This window comes from Mustela putorius, unplaced genomic scaffold (assembly GCF_011764305.1).
Source record: "Mustela putorius furo isolate JIRA1106 unplaced genomic scaffold, ASM1176430v1.1 tig00003854_pilon_pilon_pilon, whole genome shotgun sequence".
Classification (NCBI taxonomy): domain Eukaryota; kingdom Metazoa; phylum Chordata; class Mammalia; order Carnivora; family Mustelidae; genus Mustela; species Mustela putorius.
In genome coordinates, this window is record NW_025422006.1 from 8,923,035 (window position 1) to 8,947,563 (window position 24,529).

The window sequence follows — 24,529 nt, forward strand, 5'->3', positions numbered from 1 at the left end:
TTTTATATAAATATATAAAATATATATAATATATATGAATATATAAAATATATTATATATAATATATATGATATATATTATGATCACATATAATATAATAATATATAAATATATTTATAAATAAATATATTATTATATATTATAATATAACATATTATAATATAATATATATCATATATATGTGTAATTTCTGGCCAACAACAACAAAAAAAGACAAATGGAAACAATTTCTCTAGGGTGCCTTTCCTCCTAGAGTACTGTGTAGAGGATGTAGGAAAAGTCTGGAAAGAAAAGTGTATCTGCATGCATACACCCTAGATGAGACAATGACAAATGAGTGCTAATCCACTAATTACATAATCCCTTGTCTTTCACGTCCAGTCCTCTGCCCCCGGATAACCTCCTCGGGTTCTAACCACTGGCCCCGCAGACACATAATGGTCCCTCTTTGTCACTTGCTCAAGTTCTTGTAATATTGCCACATGGTACACTTGTGGTTACTTTCCACCGGCTTTCCATGAGCCCCAGCAGTGGGAAGAGCTGCCCACTTACTTGTGTTTATCTTCTGGAGAGAAATGTGCTTTTCCAGTTGTCGCCGCAGCTTGACCTCAGCTCCGTATTTCCCAGTGGTCCCGTTGTCGGCCAGGATGAAGTGGGAATGCATGCTGTTGAGAACAGTGAGCTTGCTCATGGGGTTGGACATGGTCTGATATGGCCGGACAACCTGCAGGATTTCAAAAGGAAGAGGTGGCAGTCAGAGAAAGAGCGAGCAAAATATGAAAAGGAGAACCAGCCAGAGAGGAAACAGAGAGTGAAGGATAAATCAGTTCTTTGGTACAGTGAAAACAGTTTATATCCTCTTCCTAACACCACTGTGGGTAGCAAGTTTTATGGTCAAAGGTCCCCCAGTCACAGCAAGATTATACTTAAGGAATAACATGTTTATATGCTGAGTTTGATACAGAAGCTAGTTTGTGCTCTCACCATACTCAAAAACTGGCATGTGAAGGATTGTGTCATTGTGAGGTCGATCTTTTCATTTGCTGATGAACCACAAGTAATTTTAACATTTACTCGTTTTGTTTTGTCTTTCTCTTCTCCACGATGTCCATACTCCAATGGGCAAGGCAGAGCCATCATGGTTCTGGAGTAGGGTTCGGTTGGGAGTGGGGCCAGGCAGATTTTTTTCATTCAGTCATCTGAAGGTCTGTTAATTCGAAAAATCAACCTTGATCTTATTAGACACCTTATTTAAGTGGAAATACTGAATGTCAAATACGTGTCTTGTGAAATGAGCGTGAATCAAAATATTCATCTCTGTCTTTGTTTGTTGTTGTGTTATTTTCATTTTGTGGTGAATTATACTATCCCAAACAGAGTAAGTCTTTCAGTTTTTTATATCAAAAGAAAAGCAAAATCGATTGTGAGTTTGGGTTGCCAGTTCTAGTTGCTTTATAGACATTACCTATATTCCTTGCAACAATCCTACAAGGTGGGTGCTCTCATGTTTATCTCGGAGATGGAGAAATGGCACTGGAGGTAAAATGGGTTTTTCAAGAGTTTCTTATGCACAAACCAGAACTGACCTCTGGGTCTGATTCCAAAATCTTTGCTTGTTCCCCTGCCCACACTGCTTAGACAGGATGGAAACAAGATGATGTTTTGGAAATCTACTCCTAAAATATTTAGGTAGAGATTCCACTCAAGACCATGAAAAGGAAAGTTCAACAAGCTCATTGTTACAAGGCTTGGTATGGTTAGCCTTATACTGAATCATCAGAATTGACAGAACATAAATACATGATACTGGGTTTTTATTTCCGTGCCTTTGTGTGATGTGTACATTCATTATGGTGTTGAGATGCTCTCATTCATTTTCAGTACGTAATAACTCACTCACGAAAAGCTGTAGTAAGATTGAATAGTTTGCTAAAGAAATTACAAAGTGATTTAGTAAGGGTAGTCTTTAATAGCAGAGATCTCATAAAAGTCATTTTTTTTTTTTTTTAGATCTTGATTCTGATTTCAAAATTTACTTCTATGTGCCTGGCACACAGAATCTACTCAATACATAGTGAATGAATGAACATGAAAACTTGAGACAGGCATGTTTTTGTTTAAAATTAAAAAAAAAAAAAAAAGGACCCTCTCTTTTCTGAATTGCTTGGGAGTTGATCTAATCTAAATTTAAAATGTGTAAAGCCTTCATTCCTTTTCATGTATGTCTTATTTGTTAATGTAGCATTAATACAACATTAATTCATAGCCTCATTTTAGTTGACTCTCAGCGATAAAGGAAGCTCGTAACTTTCCGATTATTGTTTCCAGTAATGGATTGGATATTTTCCAGTAATGGAGCGGTATTCAATTACTGCTTTGTCTAGATGAGTGCACGAGAGTCCTCCAAAATACAGAGACAGTGGTTTGCTAACTCCATCCCAAGTTCTTTATCACTGGAAGAGTGGGTCGCCTGTGGCTGAAATTCCCATTTTGTTGTTACTCATTTTTGATTATAAAACATTCATTCTATAGCAAAGTGCAAGTTAATAAATATTAATGCCTTGCTGAAAGAAAAGAGGCTTAGCAGAAGGACTTTCTCCTATCCTTTAAGAGCCTCTGCATTGTGCTTTTGGACAAAAGAAAATGCTTTAGTTACTCTTCACTATTTTCTGAGCGGGTCCCCAAGTCTCCATGCCAAGGAGGAGAGGACCCAAATTATTTCTTTGAGAGGCAGGGGACAGTGGATTTTCTAGAGGTTAAACAGTGTGTCATAGTGAATCCCAGACACTTGTTCTAGGTGAGACATGAGAACACACTTTTTAATTCCTGGGAACAGAGTTAAAGACCCATCAGTGAACACGAAATTTTCAAATGAAGAAGGTTGTGAAAATAATTCTGGGCCAACTGACATACTTACCACAATCTGAGAATAACAGAACTGCATTAAATCATCTAACTATATTCTCTATGTTTCCTCACCCACAGGATTCTAAGGACAGTGGGGCATCAATCTTCTGAGTTTGGACCTTCTTTTCTTGTGATACATGAAACCAGCTCTTTGGAAATACTGTTCCTTTGGATCAGTCATGGCAAGAGGGTCAAGTTTACAGTTGCACACATGAATTTTAATTTCTTCATCTTACTGCTCCCCGTTTTGTTTGATCTCATATGAAGGTAAGTTACAGGTGGTCCTATTTTGGCAGAGATTTCGTCTGCTGTGTAACAGGGGATAAACAACTGGAAAGTAAGTAAAATGCCCTAATTTATTTTGCTATCATCATTGGAGGAAGATTTCTGCCATATCCTTGAGAATCCTGGTCATACAAGCCATGGAAATCTGTCCGAATCCCATGAGTTCTGCCAGCTGCTGTATAAATCTGAGGCTCACATTTTTCATCTGTAAAAGGGAAGTGAGAACACCACTTAACTTCGCGGGTTAGATGAGATTATAGGTGCAAAGTACCGGGCACTTTGCCTGGTTCCTAGCAGGCAATCTACAAATGGGAATTCCTTCTCGAGCTTGGCTTTACTCTACCAACTACAAACTGATTTTCCCACTGCAAGCTAGTGACCAAAATGATATGACGACAGACAAATCACAGACTTTTGTTTTCCACAAGAGATCTGAATCAATCTTTTTAAGTAAAGAAAAAAAATTAGCAATCAGTTGGCAAAACACACCACGTGACGTGTTTTTACTCTGTCACCTCTCACGGGCCATTTAAGAAGGCGAGGCTCTGGAATTATTGGTGGATTAGCTACAAAGTTGGAAAGAGCTCCCCAAGTGCTTCAAGAGGAATGCATGTTGGTCTACTTGCCTGCAAAATCCTGTTAATATTCTTCATAACAAACATACCAGCAGTCTATTCTTGTTTGAGTTACAATTTGCATATCTTCCTGTTGCTTCTCAAATCGGGGGGAAAAAAAAGTCATGCCTTTGTGTCACATGAATACAAATGAATTCTTCCCTCTGACAAATTTTGGAGGTAATGCATCTACTTGCATTATTAAGAGCTCATAAAAAAGCACTTTTGGGAAGTGTGTGTGTGTGTGTACGCACATGAGCCCACAGCAAGAACAAGTGTGACACATTCTGGACTTGTAGACGTGTTAGATGGCTCTAACACATCTCTCAGCCACTGTTTTTTGAGAGCATCAAATCCTAATGCTTATACATAATGGATGATTCCCCTAAGAATAAAAGATCGTCCAGCTTATACACTATCTTTGAGCGAATTAAGAAGAGAATCACTCAAATAATTTTCCATGTTCATATTTCAGATGTAGAATCCTGGTTGATGAAGGCTGAATGGCATCTGAAAGGCCTTCATTATTGGTATATACAGAATTATATATACCTAGATGGGAAATCTGCTTAGAAGCAGATTTTAGATACTTTGTATTCTTTGGGTATCATGGGCCAGTATACCTCTAAGTAATAATATTTTTGCCCCTTTCTTGTCCCTCAAGGTGAGATGGAAGAATTCTGCACTCTTTAATACATCTACACCACTTTGTACTGGCTGACTGGTTAAATCCTGGTTCCAAGGCCTCTGCATATCTTGACTCTGAAACAAAGAAGCAATGAAATCTAAATTAATGTTTAAGAAACTAATGAAGGTGGGGGTACCTGGATGGATCTGTCAGGTAAGCAGCGGACTCTTGGTTTTGGCTCAGGTCATGATCTCAGGGGTTGGGGGATCAAGTCCCAAGTCGGGCTCTGCAATCAGTAGGGAGTCTACTTCTCTCCCTCTCCCGCTGCCCCCCACCCACTCTCTCTCTAAAATGAATAAAAATCTTTAAAAAAAAAAAGGAGAGAGATTAATGAAGGTGAAAGCTCTTGATGTAATGTACTTTTAGGGTCATTACAGTTGCCGGGAGGTGACCCATCCAGAGACACCATGGAAAATCTGAACATTTTTTATGTGCTGATGTCCGTTTGCTACATTTCTTACCCACGGGGAGACTTCACTGGATCGTTTGGGAGCTGATCTAAGACACCCGCTTGAGTTTTCCTAGCTACTTTCACACATGTTCTGGTCTCATTCAGGAGTACTTAGTGGGCAGTCAGGAAATGGGGAAGGGGCATTCTAGTTCCTCCAGCTACTCATTTTTGACTTTGGGCAAGTCTTTCAACTCATTCCTTTCTTCCTGTATTCATACATTAAGAATGCCTTGAGGAAATGTTCCTGGTAAGTACTGTGCTGGCTTGAGGAGACATACAACTTTGCACCTAGGTAATGTTTTTCACTGAATGTTCAAATTACATTGAAACCACTTGTCTGTGGTTTCTAAGGACTTTCTACCTCTAAGATTGAGTCTGAACAGCCCATGTTGAAAAGTACATTTGCTTCTTCCAAGGTAGCACAGAAAAAGGACACAGAGGTGGGTCACTCCTGTCCTGGGGTCCCCTTCCCCTTTCTAGTGCTTTCTACAGTGCAAGGGCAGTTGGCTCATCTGAAACTCCTTTCCTGAACAGAATTGAATTGAGCTCAAATGGGTTCTTGAGTCATCCATCGCAGGCCTTTGGCAATCCCTGAACTTATGACCCGGTGAGGTACATATCAACATGCCCATGGCAAGTAACAGGCAGGCAGAACACCGAAGCATTTGTTCCCTCATAATAGCACTATAATTTTAATTTAGGCAGGAAGAAAATGAGGATTTACTGATCACTTATTCTATGTCAGCCACTATGATACAACTTTTCCATGGATTAACCCATTCTGTGCTTACCATATAGGCAAAACTACAGATGCTCAGAGAAGTGAAGTCTTTTGGGCAAACGCGTCCCACAAACACTCTTTCCTCTAAATCTACACAGCACATAGATCTTAAATTCCTATACAGGCCAGGAGCCATTTAGAGGGAAGATGGAGGAGCCAGCCTGATTTTAAATTCATAAAGGATATTATGGTTGGTTTTGCTGCTGGACATTTTTGCCAGTGGCTCAGCTGAGCACTGAAATCCTTGTGACAGCTGATCAGATTATTTCCAGATGAGTCATCTAGAACTGTAGAGTATGCAGAAGTCAGGAGAGGCGGCAGTGGGCGGCAAGATGGGATTTGTGCTTTGCAGAAAGAGACACAAAAGGGACTGGCAAGGTTCTCGTAGGATCAGGCCTGCTTTCTGGGAGAGATGAGGGGATATTGCCGAGACGTGGGCAGCACTCTCTGTTTGAGAACGAGGAACATAGGGACTGAGAGGAGGAGATGAAAACCAAATAGAGAAAGACACCGTGTGTCCTCATAAGCCTAGTGAGGCCTGTGTTAGCAGGGATACTGGGCTGGTTGGTACCCATCCAGCCAGCTCGGCTGCAAGTCTAGGTATAAAGTAAGGTCATATGAAACCCAGATGCTGCCTTTCTGCCCAGCAATCCAAGCAAAAACCCAGCAAACCCAGACATCTGTCCCAGAGAGTGCCCAGGTGCCTAAAATCCATGGCTAAAATCCACAGGTGGAACAATTGTGTCTTTCTGCAGCATTCTGAAAACGAGTCCCTCAAATCATGGGCTCGCCGGGGGTTACATCGTCCTCATTTCTGGCCTACCTCCCTTTGGCCTGTCCTGAGGGAAGCCACGGACCGACCAGGTTAAGGGCCTACTTAGAGTGGAAAAAGGCCCTTAAGTTCTAAAACGGGTTACTTGCTTAAGAAACCACCATGTGTCCGTGGGGTGGTTTTAAAATATGTTAAAAAATTCTTTGAAAATATTCCCATCCAGTCTGCAGTTGTCAGTGACTCACTTCGAAGAAATAGAATAAAACAGAAGTGATGGTGTGTCGACTTGCAAAAAACTAGGTCATGAAAGGGTTCCTTTTAGCTCTCTTGGATCACTTACTCTGGGGGAAGCCAGCTGCCATAATAAAGCAGCCTTCTGGAGACGTCCACATGGGGAGGAACTCCTACCCACAGCCATGTGCGTGAGTCATCTTAGAAGGTACCGTATCCCCATTCGATCCTTTAGATGATGCAGCCCCAACCGATATCTTGACTGTGACCTTAAGAGAGACCCAAGCCAGCACCACACAGATAAGCTACTAATAAATTTCTGACCCACAGAAACTGTGACACAATCAGTGTTGTGTCAAGCCATTAAATTTGGGGGTAATTTGTTACACAGCTGTAGACAACACAATAGCGTATTATTGCTATCTTGAGGCTTCAAAATGTGTTCTCTCCCCTCTGTTCTGGATTCGCTGGTGCATCGTAATTTTGTGCCCTCTAGTGCCTCCCTGCCTCCTCCCTGGGCTCCAGTCAGCTCTGGCTCCTGTTTTCTGCTGGGGCTATGGCCACCATCTTCCACTCCCAATGTGGAAGTGGAAGACGGTGGCCATCTGATGCCTCACCCCAGCCTCCTCAGTGGGCAGATGGTCTGACTCCCGTACCTACACCTACACACCTGCCAGTCGGGTGAACCAAAGCAGGCTGTCCTCTGTGATTCAGCATCTCCATATGTCAATTAATACTTGATTAATAATGATTAATCAGAGTACTGTAAACATTAGATGAGATATAAAATGCATGGCCCAATGCACATATGAACTCAGATAGATGATCGCTGCTATGATTATGGAGAAGTCATATCACATCATAGGTAAGGATGCGGTCTTGGGAGCTGGATGGTGTAGGCTGAAATCCCAGCCATATGACTTATTAGTCATGCAACACTGGGCAAGTTACTTAATCTTTTTGTGTTTAATTTTATCATCAGAGACATGGAAGGATGACAGAGATATTAAAACAACTTCTGAATGCCGTTGCGGGCGTTAAGGGACCACTTGTGATGTGTGCTGAGATGCACGAAGCTCAAAGAAAGTGGTGCCATTATGATTATTGGTGTTGTTATTTATTATTATTAGGATAATAATAAAACCTCCAGGCTGAAACTTCAATATCCTGCCATCAATCCTCTGCAGACATACTCTTTCCTCTTCTCCTTCAGTTGTGAGGATACAGATGGTTCCTCTCCCCTTTAGATCTAGATCTGGACCCCATCTCCTCAGGGCCACCCTAGGACTTATTTCATCAATTCTATTCTCCCTATCCCTGTTTTCTCCCCTAACATCAACACAGAAGCAAACTCAAGTCCCTCCCTTCTTGAAGAAAAATCCCGCGAATTACAGCCCCCTTCAGCTACTCACTTCTTATCACAGCCAAACTTCTAAAAGGCTGGTTTCTACTGGGATCTCTACTTTTTCACTTCTCCCTTGTCAACCCCTTGTGATCTGCCCCTTCATCATTCTGAGACTGTTCTGACTCGTGATGACAACACTGGCTTGATAAACAGAACGAACGCGTCCAAGTCCTCCTCCTCCTCTGTCTCTCTGTTGTTCTGGGCACTGCCCTTCATTCCATCCTTCTGAAGCACCTGTTCCCTTGGTTTCCACAACATTCTCTGATTTTTTTCTACCTCTTGGCCCTTTTTTGGTCTTCTCTGCAGGCTGTTTTTTCCTCTGCTTAACCATTAAATATTGGATACCATCAGGATCCAGGTGTAGTTGTGAGGATCCCTCACTCCACACACATTCCCTTGGTGATCCTATCCACCACAATGGCTTTCATTGTCATCTATATGCAGAGGTCCCTCGAGTCTGAATATATAGCCAGATCTTATTCCTGAAACTCTACCTCAAAAACTTAGTGTCCTGCTGGACACTTGATACACACCTCTCAAAGCAACTTTGAAATCAACATATCCAAATCCAAACTCAATACTATCTTCACTGAAACTGCATTCCCTACGTCACCGAATGCAGCCCAGGATTGGAATGTGGTCTAGGGTTAGCTAGAGTTGGCTCTTGTATGACTGTTAGAGACTTGGGTGAGTTTCCTTATCTTTGAATTTCTCCTCTCATGTCCTCTGGAAACATCTTATATCACCTAGACACGGAAGTCCACTAAAGTCCACGCGAGAACCATTACAGGGAAGCTTTCTGAGCTTACAGGATGAAGTCATATTTGGCCTGCTTTAGAAATAGGTGACAAATACACTGAGTTGATAATGATATGAGAATTATCAATCTGGTGTGTTATTAAACTTGATTTTTTCATGGCTTCAAATATAAAGATGGCATTGAAAGAATACTTTCCAATTAAATATAAGAACTCTTAAAGGTTATAAAATTCTGAGAATAAATCTATGGTTTAGGGGAAAATGTAAGATATCACTGACTGTCATGATAATTTAATAACCACATAAGCTCATGGGTTGGAAAGCTTCCCAAATACAATTTTCATCCTCAAGTGAAAATGAAAAGTGTTTTTTCTTATGATCATGTCTGGATTTTTAATTTGACATGCATTTTGTTCGTCTAGATTTGGGAAAAGACAAATTATAAAGGTTTCAGGAACTGCTCAATTACCTGAAATAATTCTGGTCAAACTGTTTTCCAAAGTAGGGAAATATAAAGCTACAATGAGTCTGTAAAAATTGTAATTCAATGGAAGTTCTTTCCTGACTTTACAATGGGGATACTTTCATCATCCATCCAGATCAAGAATCTGATGTCAAATGGAGGAAAGGAAAAGAAGGAAAAAAAAAAAAAAAGGAAAAAAAAAGATTTTTACAGAGTAATAAAATTTAAAACTGAGCTGTTTAAATGTTGCTGTTTTTACCTGTCTGTTCTTATCTGAAAGTGGGACATTCCAGGAAGAGGAAGGCTCCACTTGGTTCCTTAAATCACCAAAAGCCCTAGTCCAGAATTCACCCCCCATACCCCGAATTCTTGCAACATTATTTCCCAGTTGGTTGATGCCAAGGCAAAAAGACATCCTTTAAATGGTTAGAGAAGATCAGTTACTTAAATGATTTCATGTCAGTGTTGTATTTATGGTTTTACAATAAAACGACCTTTAGGGAAAAAAAAAAAAAAAGAATCCTTAGGTACAAAGAAAAGGGTACTGGTCATTCTCATAGTCTTATTTTCTTAGTTCTATTTATAGGCATTAGGTATTTGCCAGTATCTCAACTAACAATAAAAACACCCTTAAATATTTTCTTCTGTATTACTTGACATGCTACTAGATAAGTGTATGAGCTTTGGAGATAGTGCACCTTAGTTCTAGCCCTTATTTAGTTTCCTTACATAATAATACATACCTCATAATGCTAATACATGCAATCACAGGGAGCTTCCTCGACTAGGAACTCAATAAATTGTAATTACTACTATTATGATTATGCTCATACAAGTTATATAAAGATAGAGCAAGGATTTTTATAGTTCAATTAGAAACGAAGGAATCTACTCTTACAGAGTTTTAAGTCACATGTCAGTACCTCCCATTCGTGCAAAGTAGTGTATTAGTGGTTGGCAATAAACAAAGACAATTTCATCTCTACTTTTGAGGAACTTTTACCTAAATGGGCAGAGAGGATCATTGTTAGAAGAATTATAATCAGGGATATGACATTATGGGTGAAGTTAGTCATGGAAGACATCTTGGTGGAACCAAGCCCTGAGATCAGTTTGACTGAAGAGTAGATCACGGGTTGTAATAACAGAATGGGGCAGTAGGAATCATATGGAGAAATCACAGAGGAGTAGAAAAACTAGACAGCTGAACAGTATTTATTTTCACGTTTCATGGCAGAGCAAAAGTTATTACCATCTCAGTAATCATAACATTATTTCTCATCAAATTCTATTGTTTTGATCTAGTAATTGAAGGTCTGATTAAACAGAGTAGAAGAGATTTAAATTTAAAGAACCACGGCTAGTTCATTACTCATTTGGGTGGATCATGCATCTCTCAAAGGGGTTACAGAAAAGCCTGTTCTCATTCCGTTCTTCTTTGTGCCCATATCCAACATGAAGCTTCAACACCCACCTCCCACCTTGAGTTGCTACATAAGAAAGCAGTTTTGTATTTTGATGCTTGATTAAAAAATGCTTTCATTATAGTTGCCAAAGTAGGATCAAGCTTGGGAATGTACATGGAGATAAAATTGTGGTAAAGTTGTGAACTAGGTAAGAGGTATCATTTCATTTTTTTCTATAGCATTAATTTTCCTTGTAGTCTGAATTTCATCATGCCCAGTCTGTCTTCATCGGTATTTCCTGAGCACCTGCTACACATACGGTTCTAAGTTGAACTCTGAGAAGCCAAAGATACATGCCCAATATTTTTAAAGTCGCAGCTGAAGTCTGGCTAAGAGATAAGACTGGAAAGGAGGTAGGTGATTCAGGATATCTGGAAGCAGACCCAAGGGAAAGTTTAACTCTTTTTTTTTATGTGTAGGACTAGTCTTTGCCTTTATAGTGCCATTCCAAAGGGACAATCCATGCTAGGAAGGATAGTAACTGCTGTGTCTACCACTTTTACCGATAAAATAACTATAGAACTACTTGATTGTTCAGCTTCTGAAACTGCCCTTTAGAGAGTCATCCCCACAGAAATAAAAGGATCTTTATATTCTATCAGCCTGGAAATAAATCTACTGTAATAAAATATTAGGCATAAGAAATGGAGCCTTTCTTTTACCCTCATATTTTTATTTCATGTAAGTTTCTTCGATTTCCCTTGACATTTATTTTGTGCTGCTTCAACCTTATTCTGGAATACAGCCATAGACCAGATCAAAAATACAATTACTTATTTCTAAATAAATGAATTCCGATAGAATTCTGAAATGCTGAAGGTCTTTAATAATATGTTAGTTTTTTTTCCTCTGCTACCTCATGTCTGATGCTCTCAGGTTTATTTTCTTGATGCTTATTACTGTAAGTTTGATTATACAAAATGGACAGAAAAGAACAGATGGCACTAAATTAGGCCGGCTGTGAAAATTTGTGTAACTACTTAAGAAGTTTACCGGATAACACTTCCACTTCCATGATTTTTAGGTGGATTCTCAAGAGTGACCACTAATATTGTATTCAAATATTTCTTTTTGTGACAAAGTAGCACCACATTCCTTTTTAATTATAATATTAGAATAGTTGAACACATATAAAAATTTCCCTCAAACTATGCCCTAAATCCTTTACACCAAAAAACAGCACTTTTGGTCCAAGTAATTTAGAATGTGAAGAACAAATTCCATTGCTCTATGGGAGCCTGGAAACCCTATGCACATTCCAACTCCTGAGTTTGGTTGGGGACAGGGCCTTGAACCAGAGGGGTTGAAATTCAATAGCTCTCGGTCAAAGATTTATCGAGAAAGTAAAATGCAACTGTTTTTCCCGTGCTTTTTACAACCTGTCAGTGTCAATCCTTTCTTCAATGGTCTCTGCAGGTTCACCTGGCCCTTCGCGAACCACGGTTTGCCTCTATTAGCCCCTGCGAGTGGGATCAGGACTAAATTTTTTCATTGGGAAGTCAGGCAATGCCACTAAGACCCACTGGCATAGGCCTAAGGAAGTTCCTATTGGCATAAAACTGGGAAGAAATATGGGTAGAAAGAAATTAAGAATAAAAAGGAGGAGCGTGAGAGCAGGTGAAATCAGAGGAAAGGAGCTCAAACTGGAGGGAAGCTCTGTCTGTCTGCACTCACACAGAATTTCTAAGACACACAAAAATGACACAGAAAGGCAGTAGGTCAGCATTGTCTGCAAATGTTTAGGCAACTGAGGTCATTATTTGATTACTCTATTTGAATAATGAAATCATCAGCTTCCATTTATTCATAGTTCATCTGAATAAGAAAGTTCCAAAGTGGTTCCCCTCCCCCACCAAAAAAAAAAACCCTACATAATAGTAACTCAGGTTTACAATAGAGATCCTGAAGCCCATTTAAAAACGACCTCTGAATCATCACAACATTTTTAAATAATAAAGTCATTTGCTAATAAAATGCACTTATTCTAGTTCACCATCAACTTCAAAGCCAGCTCAGAATCTGAGGGAAGCATTAACCCAAGTATATTTCATCAAAGACTAATTCCACATACTCTTAAAAAAAAAAAAAAAAAATCAGCCATGTTTGTTTTTCCAGTCAGTTCTGCCTACATATCACTTTGGAAATTGCTGCTTGAGATAATCAAGCTGTGTGTGATATAAAACAGCCAGAAAATTCTAGTCAAGAGACTATTACACTGATAAAATTAATATCTCATTTCTTACCCCATGTTTTCTAGATAAATTAGGATGCTTCATATCCACTTAAAGGTCCTGAAGGATTTAAAGAGTGTTTTACTGCATTTCATGATGTTTGATTTCTCTTTTTACTCAAAGAATTTTGCCTTGTATTAAAAACTGCAGAGGCTGTGCTGTATTAAAATAAGATGGTTTCACTGTATTGCTATGCAACAGAAGGAGCAATTTAAGACCAGTTAATTCTCAAGCTCTCAGTTTTTGGTTCAAACAGACCTCATGGAACTTGGAAAAACCACGGAGCACATTTGTTACACCCTACGGTGTCTTGATCAGGAAGGGAAGAGTGTATCGACCTTATGTAGAGGTGCAATGACCAATAATTAATTATGAAAATTATCAGGGGAAAAAAGCAGTGAATAAAAGTATGGCCATTACATATAGTTTAACTACAATTCCTATCAGTTGGAATTGATAGGTTATATATAGGGGAAGAAGTCTGGTGGATTATAGGAGAGAAAACCCTCCAAAGGAGGTTGGGGATAACCAGTTGGTGGTAGACAAAACAAAACAAAGCAAAACAAAAGCAGGACTTAGAAGAAACAGAAGAAAAATGACGAATCAGAAAAAATAAGATAAGTTCTCTCTGGCAAAAACTGACTGATCGGGCCATGTGTGGCTCTGGACCTGTGAGAAGGAAACAGAGTTCAGCAACTTGCTGAGTTTGGTCAAAAGTTTCTGAGTGGGAAATCAAGAATCCAACTGTGCCTACTCCTTACCCAAGCATTCAGCAAGAATCAGATTCGGAAAGAATCTTCCCCTGTAGCTTTCCTGAGCTAGCTGAAGGGCACTCGAATAATAAGGAAGCTGGAGACTGGGTGTGAAGGTCCCCATATCATGTGGCAGTCGATGAGCTCATGTTGCTTGATGTGACCTGGTGTTAGTTAATCTCAACTGAACCAGGCCAACAGCACTCAGAAGATTTGATGGGTGAGGAAAGACACTACTTGATTCAAACCAAGCGGGTAGTGTGTAAGTCTTACTTAGGATCTTTCTGATCATAAGAACTGAGGCTGGAGTTTATATAGGTAGATTCTGGAAAATACATGGTCTTCCAATAAATTATTCCTCACGTGAATTTCTTTTTGGGAGGTGGGGACCAAAAGAGTATTCTAAAATGTGTATTCTGAGTTCTAATTTTATCTTACTCTTTTGATAGGCACTCTAGGAGAAGTCACAGGCCGGGGCAGTTTCTAGGACTTACATCTCTTCCAATCAGGTCCTCCTGGTTTTCCACAATTCCCCAGGGGGCGATGCCTATGGTACATATCTTCCCTCGAGACTTGGATGCATGGTCCTTTAAGGCGTCTCCAACATGGCGAATAACACCTGAGAGGAAAAGGAAGTAATTATTCTTTCTTTTAAAGCAATGACTTTCTCTTGTTCTAAAGGAAATTGTGATAAATGTGTCTTGCAAGGCTAAACGCATTGACTATAAATTTTTAACATGTTTCTATAGAAATGTTCAGAACAGAACATAAATTTGTGGCTCTAATGTCAGATATATTTGTGGGACTTTTATATGAACTCTAGCAGTGGGTTTCTCATTCGACTTTAAGTTCTTTTTTTGTCCAAGGAAAAAACAATTTAAAAACATCCAATGTCTTAAAAAAACAAAACAAATACAATTCTTTAAACTTAGGGAATCTTTTTCTTGTACTCTAAGTATAAAGGTATTAGCATGGCTGAGAACTGATACCATGAGTATATCCTATAAAAAGCACCATACAGGGGCACCTGGGTGGCTCAGTGGGTTAAGCCTCTGTCTTCGGCTCAGGTCATGATCTCAGGGTCCTGGGATCGAGCCCCACATCGGGCTCTCTGCTCAGCGGGGAGCCTGCTTCCTCCTCTCTCTCTCTCTCTGCCTGCCTCTCTGCCTACTTGTGATCTCTGTCTGTCAAATAAATAAATAAAATCTTTAAAAAAAAAAGCACAATACAGAATATTACATGAAATCTATGCCACAGTTTGTGTCTAAGTTAGAGTCATTCAAATAGAGTAGTTACTTCGATCATATTTTGTTAACCTTGATTTCATCTTCCTATTTATTGACACATCATGTGGAGACCCTACTTTGAAAGAAAACCTTGGCATATTCTCTGGAAAATTTAAGTTGAAAATATAGTTTTTTAGTTTCATCATTTGAACTGTTTTCCTTTTCTCTCATAATAGCCTTCTCCATCACCGCGGCCTTCCTCACCACAGTTAAAAGTGAAAAAATTCAGTTTACAAGATGGCAGGGAACCTATCTCTTGTATTTTAATAAAGATAAGCTGCACTGAAAGAAGACGCAATTTCTAATCTATTAACCTCCTTCTCAAACCATTTTTATAGAAGATGCAAACTATATTCTCTAAGGAAAGTTGTGTTCACTTATCTCAATTCCACCCATTCCTCAAGGAAAACTTCACATGTAGTGCCATCTCCTACACGAAAGCTGAGTTGGATTTGATTTTCCCCTCCCTTTGAGTAGGACTGCAGTTGGCGTATCTTGAATCGCTGGGTATGTTATGTAACATATTCTTCTGAGAGTCGCTATTACACATGAGGGTAAAACTCCCCGTGGGGCAGGCCGGGGCGGGTCAGCATCTTACTTCACCTTCACGTGTCTCAGGTGCTAGAACCAAGTAAGGGCTCCAGCACTGCAGGGAACGGACAGAGCATACAGAACGCCCCAGGCAACTTCATAACCAGAGAGGAGACACATATGAATCACGCCATTCTGAAATAGTCATAAGAGAAAACAGAAAGACCCTCCTTTCTTTTTTTTTAAAGATTTTATTTATATATTTGACATAGAGAGATCACAAGAAGGCAGAGAGGCAGGCAGAGAGAGAGGAGGAAGCAGGCTCCCTGCTGAGTGGACAACCTGATGCAGGGCTCAATCCCAGGACCCTGAGATCATGACCTGAGCCAAAGGAAGAGGCTCAACCCACTGAGCCACCCAGGTGCCCCAAGACCCTACTTAAAAAAAAAAAATCAAATAAAAGAGTGTAAATAGCATTGATTCACATTGAGCCATGCTTGCAGTGTTGATAAATAAGATTATCAATTTCACTTGGGAGCTTATCTAGGGATCTTCTAAGACAGAGTAATGGTGGGGGGAAAAAAAAAAGCAAAGGAAAAGCAAATGCAAGAATTAAGCTGGGAATATCAGTGTTCATTTCCCCGCTATTTATATGCAAAACTTTCAGGGTCTATCAAGGACAAGTTTATCCTCATGGCCTGCCCTCCATCAGCCACAGTCCTACCACTGCCTCTTACCTAACCTGAGATGCCGCCATTAGACCCCGACTTTGGGTGCTGGACTGAGCGCTAGCCTGGGGTGAGGCCGAGATGAACTATTTGGTTTACGGTATTCACGCTATAACTTCTTCTTTTGATACTGGGTGTATTTCATAAAAGAAAAAAGTAATAAAGGACATTCCGCATTCCCAGAAACAGAAGATTGTTAAGAGAGTCTTTTGAACCTTCAGAAACCTGGCAGTGGGTCTGCAGTGAGGGGCGGGGACGCCAGGAGGGCAAAAGGTCGAATGATCACGTGTGAATGAGGCCGCGACACGGAATGAAAGCTGGCGCCTAAAGGCTGAACAGCCCCTGAGAGATGATTGCTCTGTGGGTATTTGATGACTACCAAGTAAACAGTAAAGGGCTGACTGGGCAGGCCACGGTCAGATCAGGTCAGACAGAGTCAGGATCGCACAGAACAATGATGAGCGAGGGCCATGAGCGGCGTTGCCCGCTGAAATGTGCCTGTGGAGTCACAGGCTGTTCACAAACTCTAGGTATCAGGGAGAATTCTGAGTGCTGGTCTTGCAGCACTATTTCCCAAATTGCACACAAATGAGAATAAACAGTACTGAGATAACCTCTTATTTAAAATGAGTTAGCCAAGGGTAATGCTGAATCTTCCCCAATTCCAAATGCGGGTGGGATGCCCAGACTTAGAGCCTTGAACCAAGTTTAAATGAACTTGCTTCGGTCTTCCTTGTGCATTTCCGATCGGCCCTTCTGACTCAGGCCGGGGGAAATACGGCAAAGCAATTTACAGGCATCCATTCTATTATCTACTGCACGTTAATAATGTGCGACAAGTCAGCACTTAACTGTAGTGGGCTTGTGAGAATTGATTTGACAGCCTACCTGCGTCACAATGTAGAGAAACTAACCTGGCAGGAGAAAAAAAAATTATTGGGAAATCAGAGTGTCTTCTATTGCTTTAGAGCTGATTTAATAAACTATTTTAAATAATAAACAAATAGTACTCCAGACTTTGCTGTCACAATTTATGTCCCAGATGTAACGGGCATTTTATAACAACGAAAGCTATTTGCACCTAGCTGAAAATCCCTTCAAGATCAGATGCGAGCTTCCAATTTAGAGCAAAGGTAATTCTTTAAAAAAATTACTGGATACTTATCTGGCAACCTGAGGTATTGAAAGGATCCTGCGAAATTCCATTAGTCAGGTTTACAAATTCTGTAGAGTCGAGTATTAAATATCCCAACCCGTTTCCCAAGTGTAAGTGATTCCTCACGGTTGAGAACTGCCTGTATGGTTATCAGGCTGGTCGCGGAGGGCAGAAGCAGAATCAGAGGATGAGCGACCGGCCCGTGAGGACACACAGGATGGGAGATGAGATAGGGGGACACACATATACTGAGCCTTAGGAGAAAATGGCCTTAGTGACAGCACCCCCGTGGCCTCAGCTTGCCCTTCCCTGTCCCGCTTCCAGTTACCTGTGTTAACCCCTCCCGTGAAGATCCACGCTCCGGTGGTCATGGCTGCTTTGATGAGCCCCTTCCCGAAGACTTGCTTGAGTTTTGGCTGCAGTTCGAAGTTCTGCAGGCCCCCGTGTACCGAGATGAGAAGCTTGGGAAGCTCCAGCTGCCATTCCTTGGTCATCAGGTGCAGAAGGAGATCAGGTTTTGTGTCGAAGGACACTCGCACATACTGGAAGAAGAAGGGCCACCAGTTAGGGAGACAGGGCAGGGCTGCCTGGGTTGGCGGGGGCGGGGGGGCTGCAGGTGTGTGTGTGTGTGTGTGTTGCTGCTTAGCTTTACTGATTGCAACAGCGTGTCCAGTACTTGAAGAAAACCTCTCATATGAAATCTAACTTTTGAAAAAAGGCAAATCATTTTCTTCACCAAGAGAGTCTTTGTTTGATGAAGGGATTCATCGCTTTTAAAGGTTTTCTTGAAATTGTGATTTGTTACGAACTTTAAAATGGTTCGATTTTCTAAAAGTTACATTTCTAAAACGTAACTTTCCCCAGTTACACCGACTGGGCCTAGACATTACTGGTTTCTGTAACCCCGATAGTCTGAGCAGTTTGGAAAAGTTCTGCAGTTCTACCTAAGGAGAATTTTAAAACATGGTAACAGCTGATTACATTTATTTAATCTATAATACTACACACTAAATATTTTTTAAGGATTTTATTTATTTGAGAGAGATATCACAAGTAAGCAGAGAAGCAGGCAGAGAGAGGGGGGAAGCAGGCTCTCTGCTGAGCAAAGAGCCCGATGCAGGGCTCGATCCCAGGACCCTGGGATTATGACCTGAGCCGAAAGTAGAGGCTTAACACATGGAGCCACCTAGGCGCCCCTGCACACTAAATATTTCTTAAAGAAGACAAGTGACAAAAGGCATGCCAATCATTTTTATAGAATAATACAAAAAATTAAAGCATTTATCAGATTTCAAGGTATTAGCAGATGCATCTAGAAATAAGTATACTAAGTATATGTAAATGAAATGCTATAAATACATACAAAGATAAGCACGTATATAAGCACATACATACTCATTTAGGTCTCATTTTAATTATATAAAAACTTTCACCTTTAGGTGGAAACAACTGAAATATTGGGCAAATATATCTGAAAGCCTTCTGAAATGCATTGCTGAGCGGGCATGAAAAGAGCCAATATTCAGATTCCCAAACAAAGCAGAAGCTGGAACCTCAGGAAACAAGGAAGGACCAAAGCAGGCGTTGGACCTGAGAGTTTCTCCTAAACCCTGGCAGATGCGGGAACCTACTTTAGCGGCTTTGCACAGTATGGACAAGTTTAACAGGGAAACCCCATGTAAGCTGGGGTACTTCAACGGGCTCATTCTCAAGTGTAAGGAAGAAACAAGTGAGCAGAAGTCTGAGGTACAAAGAGAGCAAGGAAACCTGCCTGCTTCTACCTTGGTTCTGAGTGGATGGGGAAAAAAATTCCCCTCTGATTATTTATAAACCAGGGGGCCCTCGTGAAGGCTTTGATCCACATTCACACTATAAGTGTGGTTTGAAAAATACTAGAGTATTTTATTTTATTTATTTATTTGACAGAGAGAGATCACAAGTAGGCAGAGAGGCAGGCAGAGTCCCCTGTAGAGGAATGAGTCCTCAATCCAGAGCTTGCAGAGTATCTGCAGGAAAATAAACATTTCATAGTAAAAAAAATAAATAAATTCACGTCTCGCATAAGGACATCCAGCAATATGCTGGAAAGACCGAAAGAAATAACAGGTAGCAGAATAAGACCCTCAAAGATATTGAAATATTCAGAGATTATAAAATAGCTATATTTAATCTGTTAAAAACACACATGAGATTATTGAATGCATCAGTAAGGAAAAACAGACTATAGGGAATGACCAATCCTTTTGAAAAAGAATGAAAAGCAATGCTGAGAAATAAAAAAGTAATAATTTAAAGAAAAATATGATAGAAAAATTAAGCTACAGATTAGACACACTAATGATAGATCCAGAGAAATTGACCAGAGGCAGCCTATAGAGACAAAGGAATTAAAAACAGAAGCAAAATTGAAAACCTTGGAGGAGATGATCTGCATTCTAGATGGAACTAAAAGAAATAATGGGCAAGAAGCAATACTCAAAAAGACGCTGGCTGGCAATTTCTTAGAAATGTTGAACGATACAGATTCTCAAATCCAGGAACGTCCATGAATCCCAAGCAGGATAAAAACAAAAACAAAAACAAAAAAACACCACTCAGAGACACCTCATAGAGAACACCAAAGGGAGGGAAATTTTAAAAACCTTCAAAATCTGCTAGAAAAGAAGACAAATCACCTACAAAGAAACCTGCTGTAAGAGAGAAGGTCTATTCCTCAACAGCAAAAATGGATGCCACAAACCATTGTCTTCCATGCGCCGAGAGGAATTATCCGTCAGTGTAAAATTCTACATTCAGCGGAAATATCTTCCAAAGATGAGAGCAAATTATAGATATTTTCAGACTACCCAAACAGAATTTATCTCTAGCAGACTTCCCTGAAGGAAATTTTAAAATATATACAGCAGGGAGAAATTGCACAATCCCGAATGGATGATTTGGGATACAAGGAAGAATCATTAATGAAGAAATTAGCAAATACGCAGCAAATCTAAAAAAAAAAAAGCACTGGGTATAGAATATAAAATGATGATATGGTCTAATTTACTGTGAGAAGGGCTAGAACTACAGCACCAGACAATACCACATTTAATTGTGGAAGTTACCAGCATGAAAGCATTCTAAAGTCTCTATGCTGTGTGGGAGAGGAGAGAAGGGTACTGATTAACTTTGGAATTTGTTAAGTATTAATGTTGAAGTAGCACAACCACAGAAAGAACAGAACGATGTGTAATCGTGCAAACATACACTTTTGGATGTACACACAAATGAGGTTATGCAGGAGGTGACAATTTATTGCAATATTTTTGGACCTAGGAGACCCCATGGTTGCAAAAACCTCAGAAATTATGTCAATTTTTTTGTTAAAATGCATTTTAAATATATTTAGCTGGAATGTGAAGCCAAGTAGCAGAAAAAATGAATGCAGCCTGACAACATAAACTGCATCATCAAGAAATACCAAAGAGCTAACGTTTCCTACACACATAGACCAGAAATCTAAAGAGGTGTTGGAATCTAATAAGCTAATTCTCTATTAAATTAATCTACACAGCAACAATCAATTCCAGAATGGAAAGGGTAAGGGTCGGCAATTTTAGCTAAGTACATTATACCAGCAGAATAATACGAGAAGTGGCATATTTTGCACACAAACTTTCCTGCAGAGGGCAAGACCTTTCTGATACACAACCACAGAGATTTTCAATAACGATGTGTGTTTTCGTGCCACGCAAAGAGCCTTGGGGTTAAAGAGTGGGCACAGCCACCGTAGAAGCAAGTACAGTGTTTCTTCAATAAAGGCTATGCTATTATCTCTATTATTATATTTATGAACTCACTGAGTGACCCTAAGGAAAACCTTGGATAATAGATGCTATAAGATGAAAGAATAAAATGTTTTCTTTGCCTGTATACCGCATCTATGCCATTTGAGTAGTTAAAGTTCGGCGGCCCTGTTGAATTGAATTTCTGTCATGTTGACTAATTCTGAAAAGGGGTATTTAGTGAAATAAATTAGGGCTGGGACTCCCAAGGCTTCCAAACCATACAAACCCAAAATGCTTAGTGTAGGAGATGGTTAAAAAAAAAAAAAATGCTTCCTAAGTTACTGTTCTCTTCTTTACCCTCTTCTGCCTTCAAAAAATAAAAAAAGAAGCCCAGGAAAGTGACAAACCCCTCCCCCCCCCCCCACACACACAGCCCTACTGAATTTGTTAAAATTCCTTTTGAAGCAGCCTAATCTTTTTCCTAGTTAAGAGAAGCTTGCTTGTGATCACAGAAGTCTTGTTACTCTGAGTGCTCTACTAGGGAATGAATGACCTTGGGTCACCTTGTCTCCAGCTCTGTCTTACAGATGGGGAAACAGAGGCACTTGCTGTCCAGTCTGTGCAAGGTCACACTGACGGTAGAACCTCTTCATATATTTTTTTCTGCTCTCAATTTCTTAATTCTATTAAAAACCACCCCTCCCGAACCCCAAACCAAGACCTTTTTGTATTTACTGTGCCCCAGCACATGTATTATCATGATTCCTCTCAGTAATGAGGAGGTTGGTATCAGCCACATTTCACTGCTGGGGAGCAGAAACGATCCTTCAGGTTCTCAAGTTCAACTGACAGTTAGTGGTAATGACAGGGTCCATAGCCCAGGTTTGCTGACTCTAGAGTCCTCGCTCTGGACTTCAAACTAAAAATGCCCCTCCCTTCTCCTTTTCTTTCGCCTAGAAGTAGTCTCGAAGTTCTAATGATGCAGCAGCCTCCAACAGGCTTCTCCACCCCATGCCCTGGCCAAGACATCAACAGAGTTCTTTATCCAGCTCCTTTTTGATCCCACTAGTTCTCCGTTCAAAGTGCAACATTCTATGTAAACCCTCACGCTGCCTGTCCTGGCCCTCCCCACTTTGGCCTGCCCCCACCTAGAGGTGTTTCCCCACTTCTCTCTGCATTTGGCTAATGCTGTTCCCTAAGTCCTAGAATACCCAATTCACCCCTGTCTTGTCTACAGAAATCCTCCTCCTCTACCAAAGGCTTTACGCGACTTCCCTTGAGAATGCAAGCTCGTATCGATGCAGCGTAGCTCTCCACCTAACCCAACTGGATTTTTTTTGCCGGTTGTTTCTTGCACTTGTCCGTTTTATCTGCCCAGCTTGCAAGATATTTGAGGGCAGGGACCATGTTTGACCTGACCATGATTTTTGATAGAACTTTCATATTGGCTATGAAGTAGTCGATCTTAGAAATGGAAGGGAACTTGGAAGTATCTTAGCAATCATGGGAACTAGAAATCATTGGGTTCAATTCTTCTGCTTTACAGGGAAGGACAGTGAGAGCCAGAGAAAGTGAGTGACTGGGACCTCCGAGCTAGCCGTCTAATCATCAACCACTCATCTAGTTCATGATTAAAACCAATGCTGCTGCAGAAACTCTCGGTGGACCTGTGCCTCTCAGAATTTAGTGTGCACAACTCTCCCAGGGAACTTGTCAAAAATAGAGCTTCTGGTCCTGTAGGGCTGGGGTGGGGCCTGTGGTTTTGCATCTCTGACTAGCTTCCCAGGGACCACATGAGAAGCAAGGATCACAACTCTTCCACAGACCAAAGATTCTAAGCGGTGTCTTGTGTTTCTCATCGTGCCAAAAGATAGAAAGATCACTCAATATTTTATATGAAACTCACAGGAACAGCACGAACGGGAGAGATACCGGAGGAATTACTCAGGCGACCATAAAGAAGAAAACACAGCTATTTTCAGTGACCCAAATGATCACCAATGACCTAATCCCCTGGAGAATAAGAGGCAAGATTTCTTTTTAAAGGAAGAATTTAAAGGAATCCATTAATTGTTTTTGTTATTGTCATGGTTTAGTAACTCCAATGATTTGGGGGTTAAGAGGCTAATTAAAACAAAGGGATAAAATGACACTTAATGATGACCCGAAGATGTCAACTTTTAAAATTATGAATTTACACCCATAAAAAGCAGGTTAGTCGGGAACTCTCCAGGAGCTTATAATGTAACACAGCTAACTCATGTGCCAAATCAGCAGCTTCAAGGTCATAAACGGTTGTCTCCAGAGCAATTAATAAGTAGTCAATGTGACTGGAAATTAGGAGCTGTTTTGGTTGTCAAGATAAGCAGTTTTGACTGTCTACCTGTGAGCTCACTGACTGCTAAGGGATCACCTTGCAAGTAACAAGAAGCCCTCCTGATGCAGATACTCTATCCTGTCACCTGGGCAGTACTCTGACACAGTGAGGCGTGCTTCCATTTATGGATTTTCTAACCATGAGCAGTATCACACTCTATCATCAGGTATGGGCACTGTAAGTCCTTTGGCCAATTTGCACACCTTCGCTTATGATACGGGGGTGATCCCAACCACCTCACAGGACACCGTGAGGACTAAATTGTGGAAAATCACCTGGTATGACAGAAAAACCAATACATGAAAACTGAATGAAGGTTCCAAACACTCACCTTATAAATGGCTTCTGCCTACAACAAATAACTTGCCTTTAACTCTTCAGCAGATGGGCTAAAGGAGCAGTTTGTTTCTCAGTTCTGAGTTATCTGGGGGCGTGACTGGTGCAGGTGTTTATCTACATGAAAGTACCTGTCAAGAGCAAAAATGCTCCTTTTGCCCTGGGCTGCCTAAACCATCCTTCGCCCACATGCCCTTAGTCACTCACTGTATAATTTCTAAGTTGCCCAGGCCTAGAATAAGCTCCTTTTCTTTTCTATCTTTAGCACCTCGCCTGTAGCAGAAGCCTGTGTGATGAGCTAATGACACCCAGACAGCACTTCGGGAAATTTCTATATAAAATAGGAGTTTGGGGCGCCTGGGTGGCTCAGTGGGTTAAAGCCTCTGCCTTCAGCTCAGGTCATGATCTCAGGGTCCTGGGTTCGAGCCCCGCATCGGGCTCTCTGCTCAGCAGGGAGCCTGCTTCCTCCTCTCTCTCTCTGCCTGCCTCTCTGCCTGCTTGTGACCTCTGTCTGTCAAATAAATAAATAAAATATTTTTTAAA

At 40.6% G+C, this 24,529-nt stretch overlaps 1 protein-coding gene across 1 annotated transcript in view; it reads right to left on the reverse strand.

Moving 5' to 3' along the window:
- TRPM3 (transient receptor potential cation channel subfamily M member 3) overlaps window positions 1-24,529 on the reverse strand; it is a 251,974-nt gene that overhangs the window by 220,857 nt on the left and 6,588 nt on the right. The window contains exons 2-4 of the mRNA XM_045065092.1: window positions 17,835-18,048; window positions 14,300-14,424; window positions 553-724 (exon numbers count right to left, since the gene is read on the reverse strand). Of these exons, the coding sequence (XP_044921027.1) occupies window positions 553-724; window positions 14,300-14,424; window positions 17,835-18,048 (511 nt within the window). The remainder of the gene's footprint in view (window positions 1-552; window positions 725-14,299; window positions 14,425-17,834; window positions 18,049-24,529) is intronic.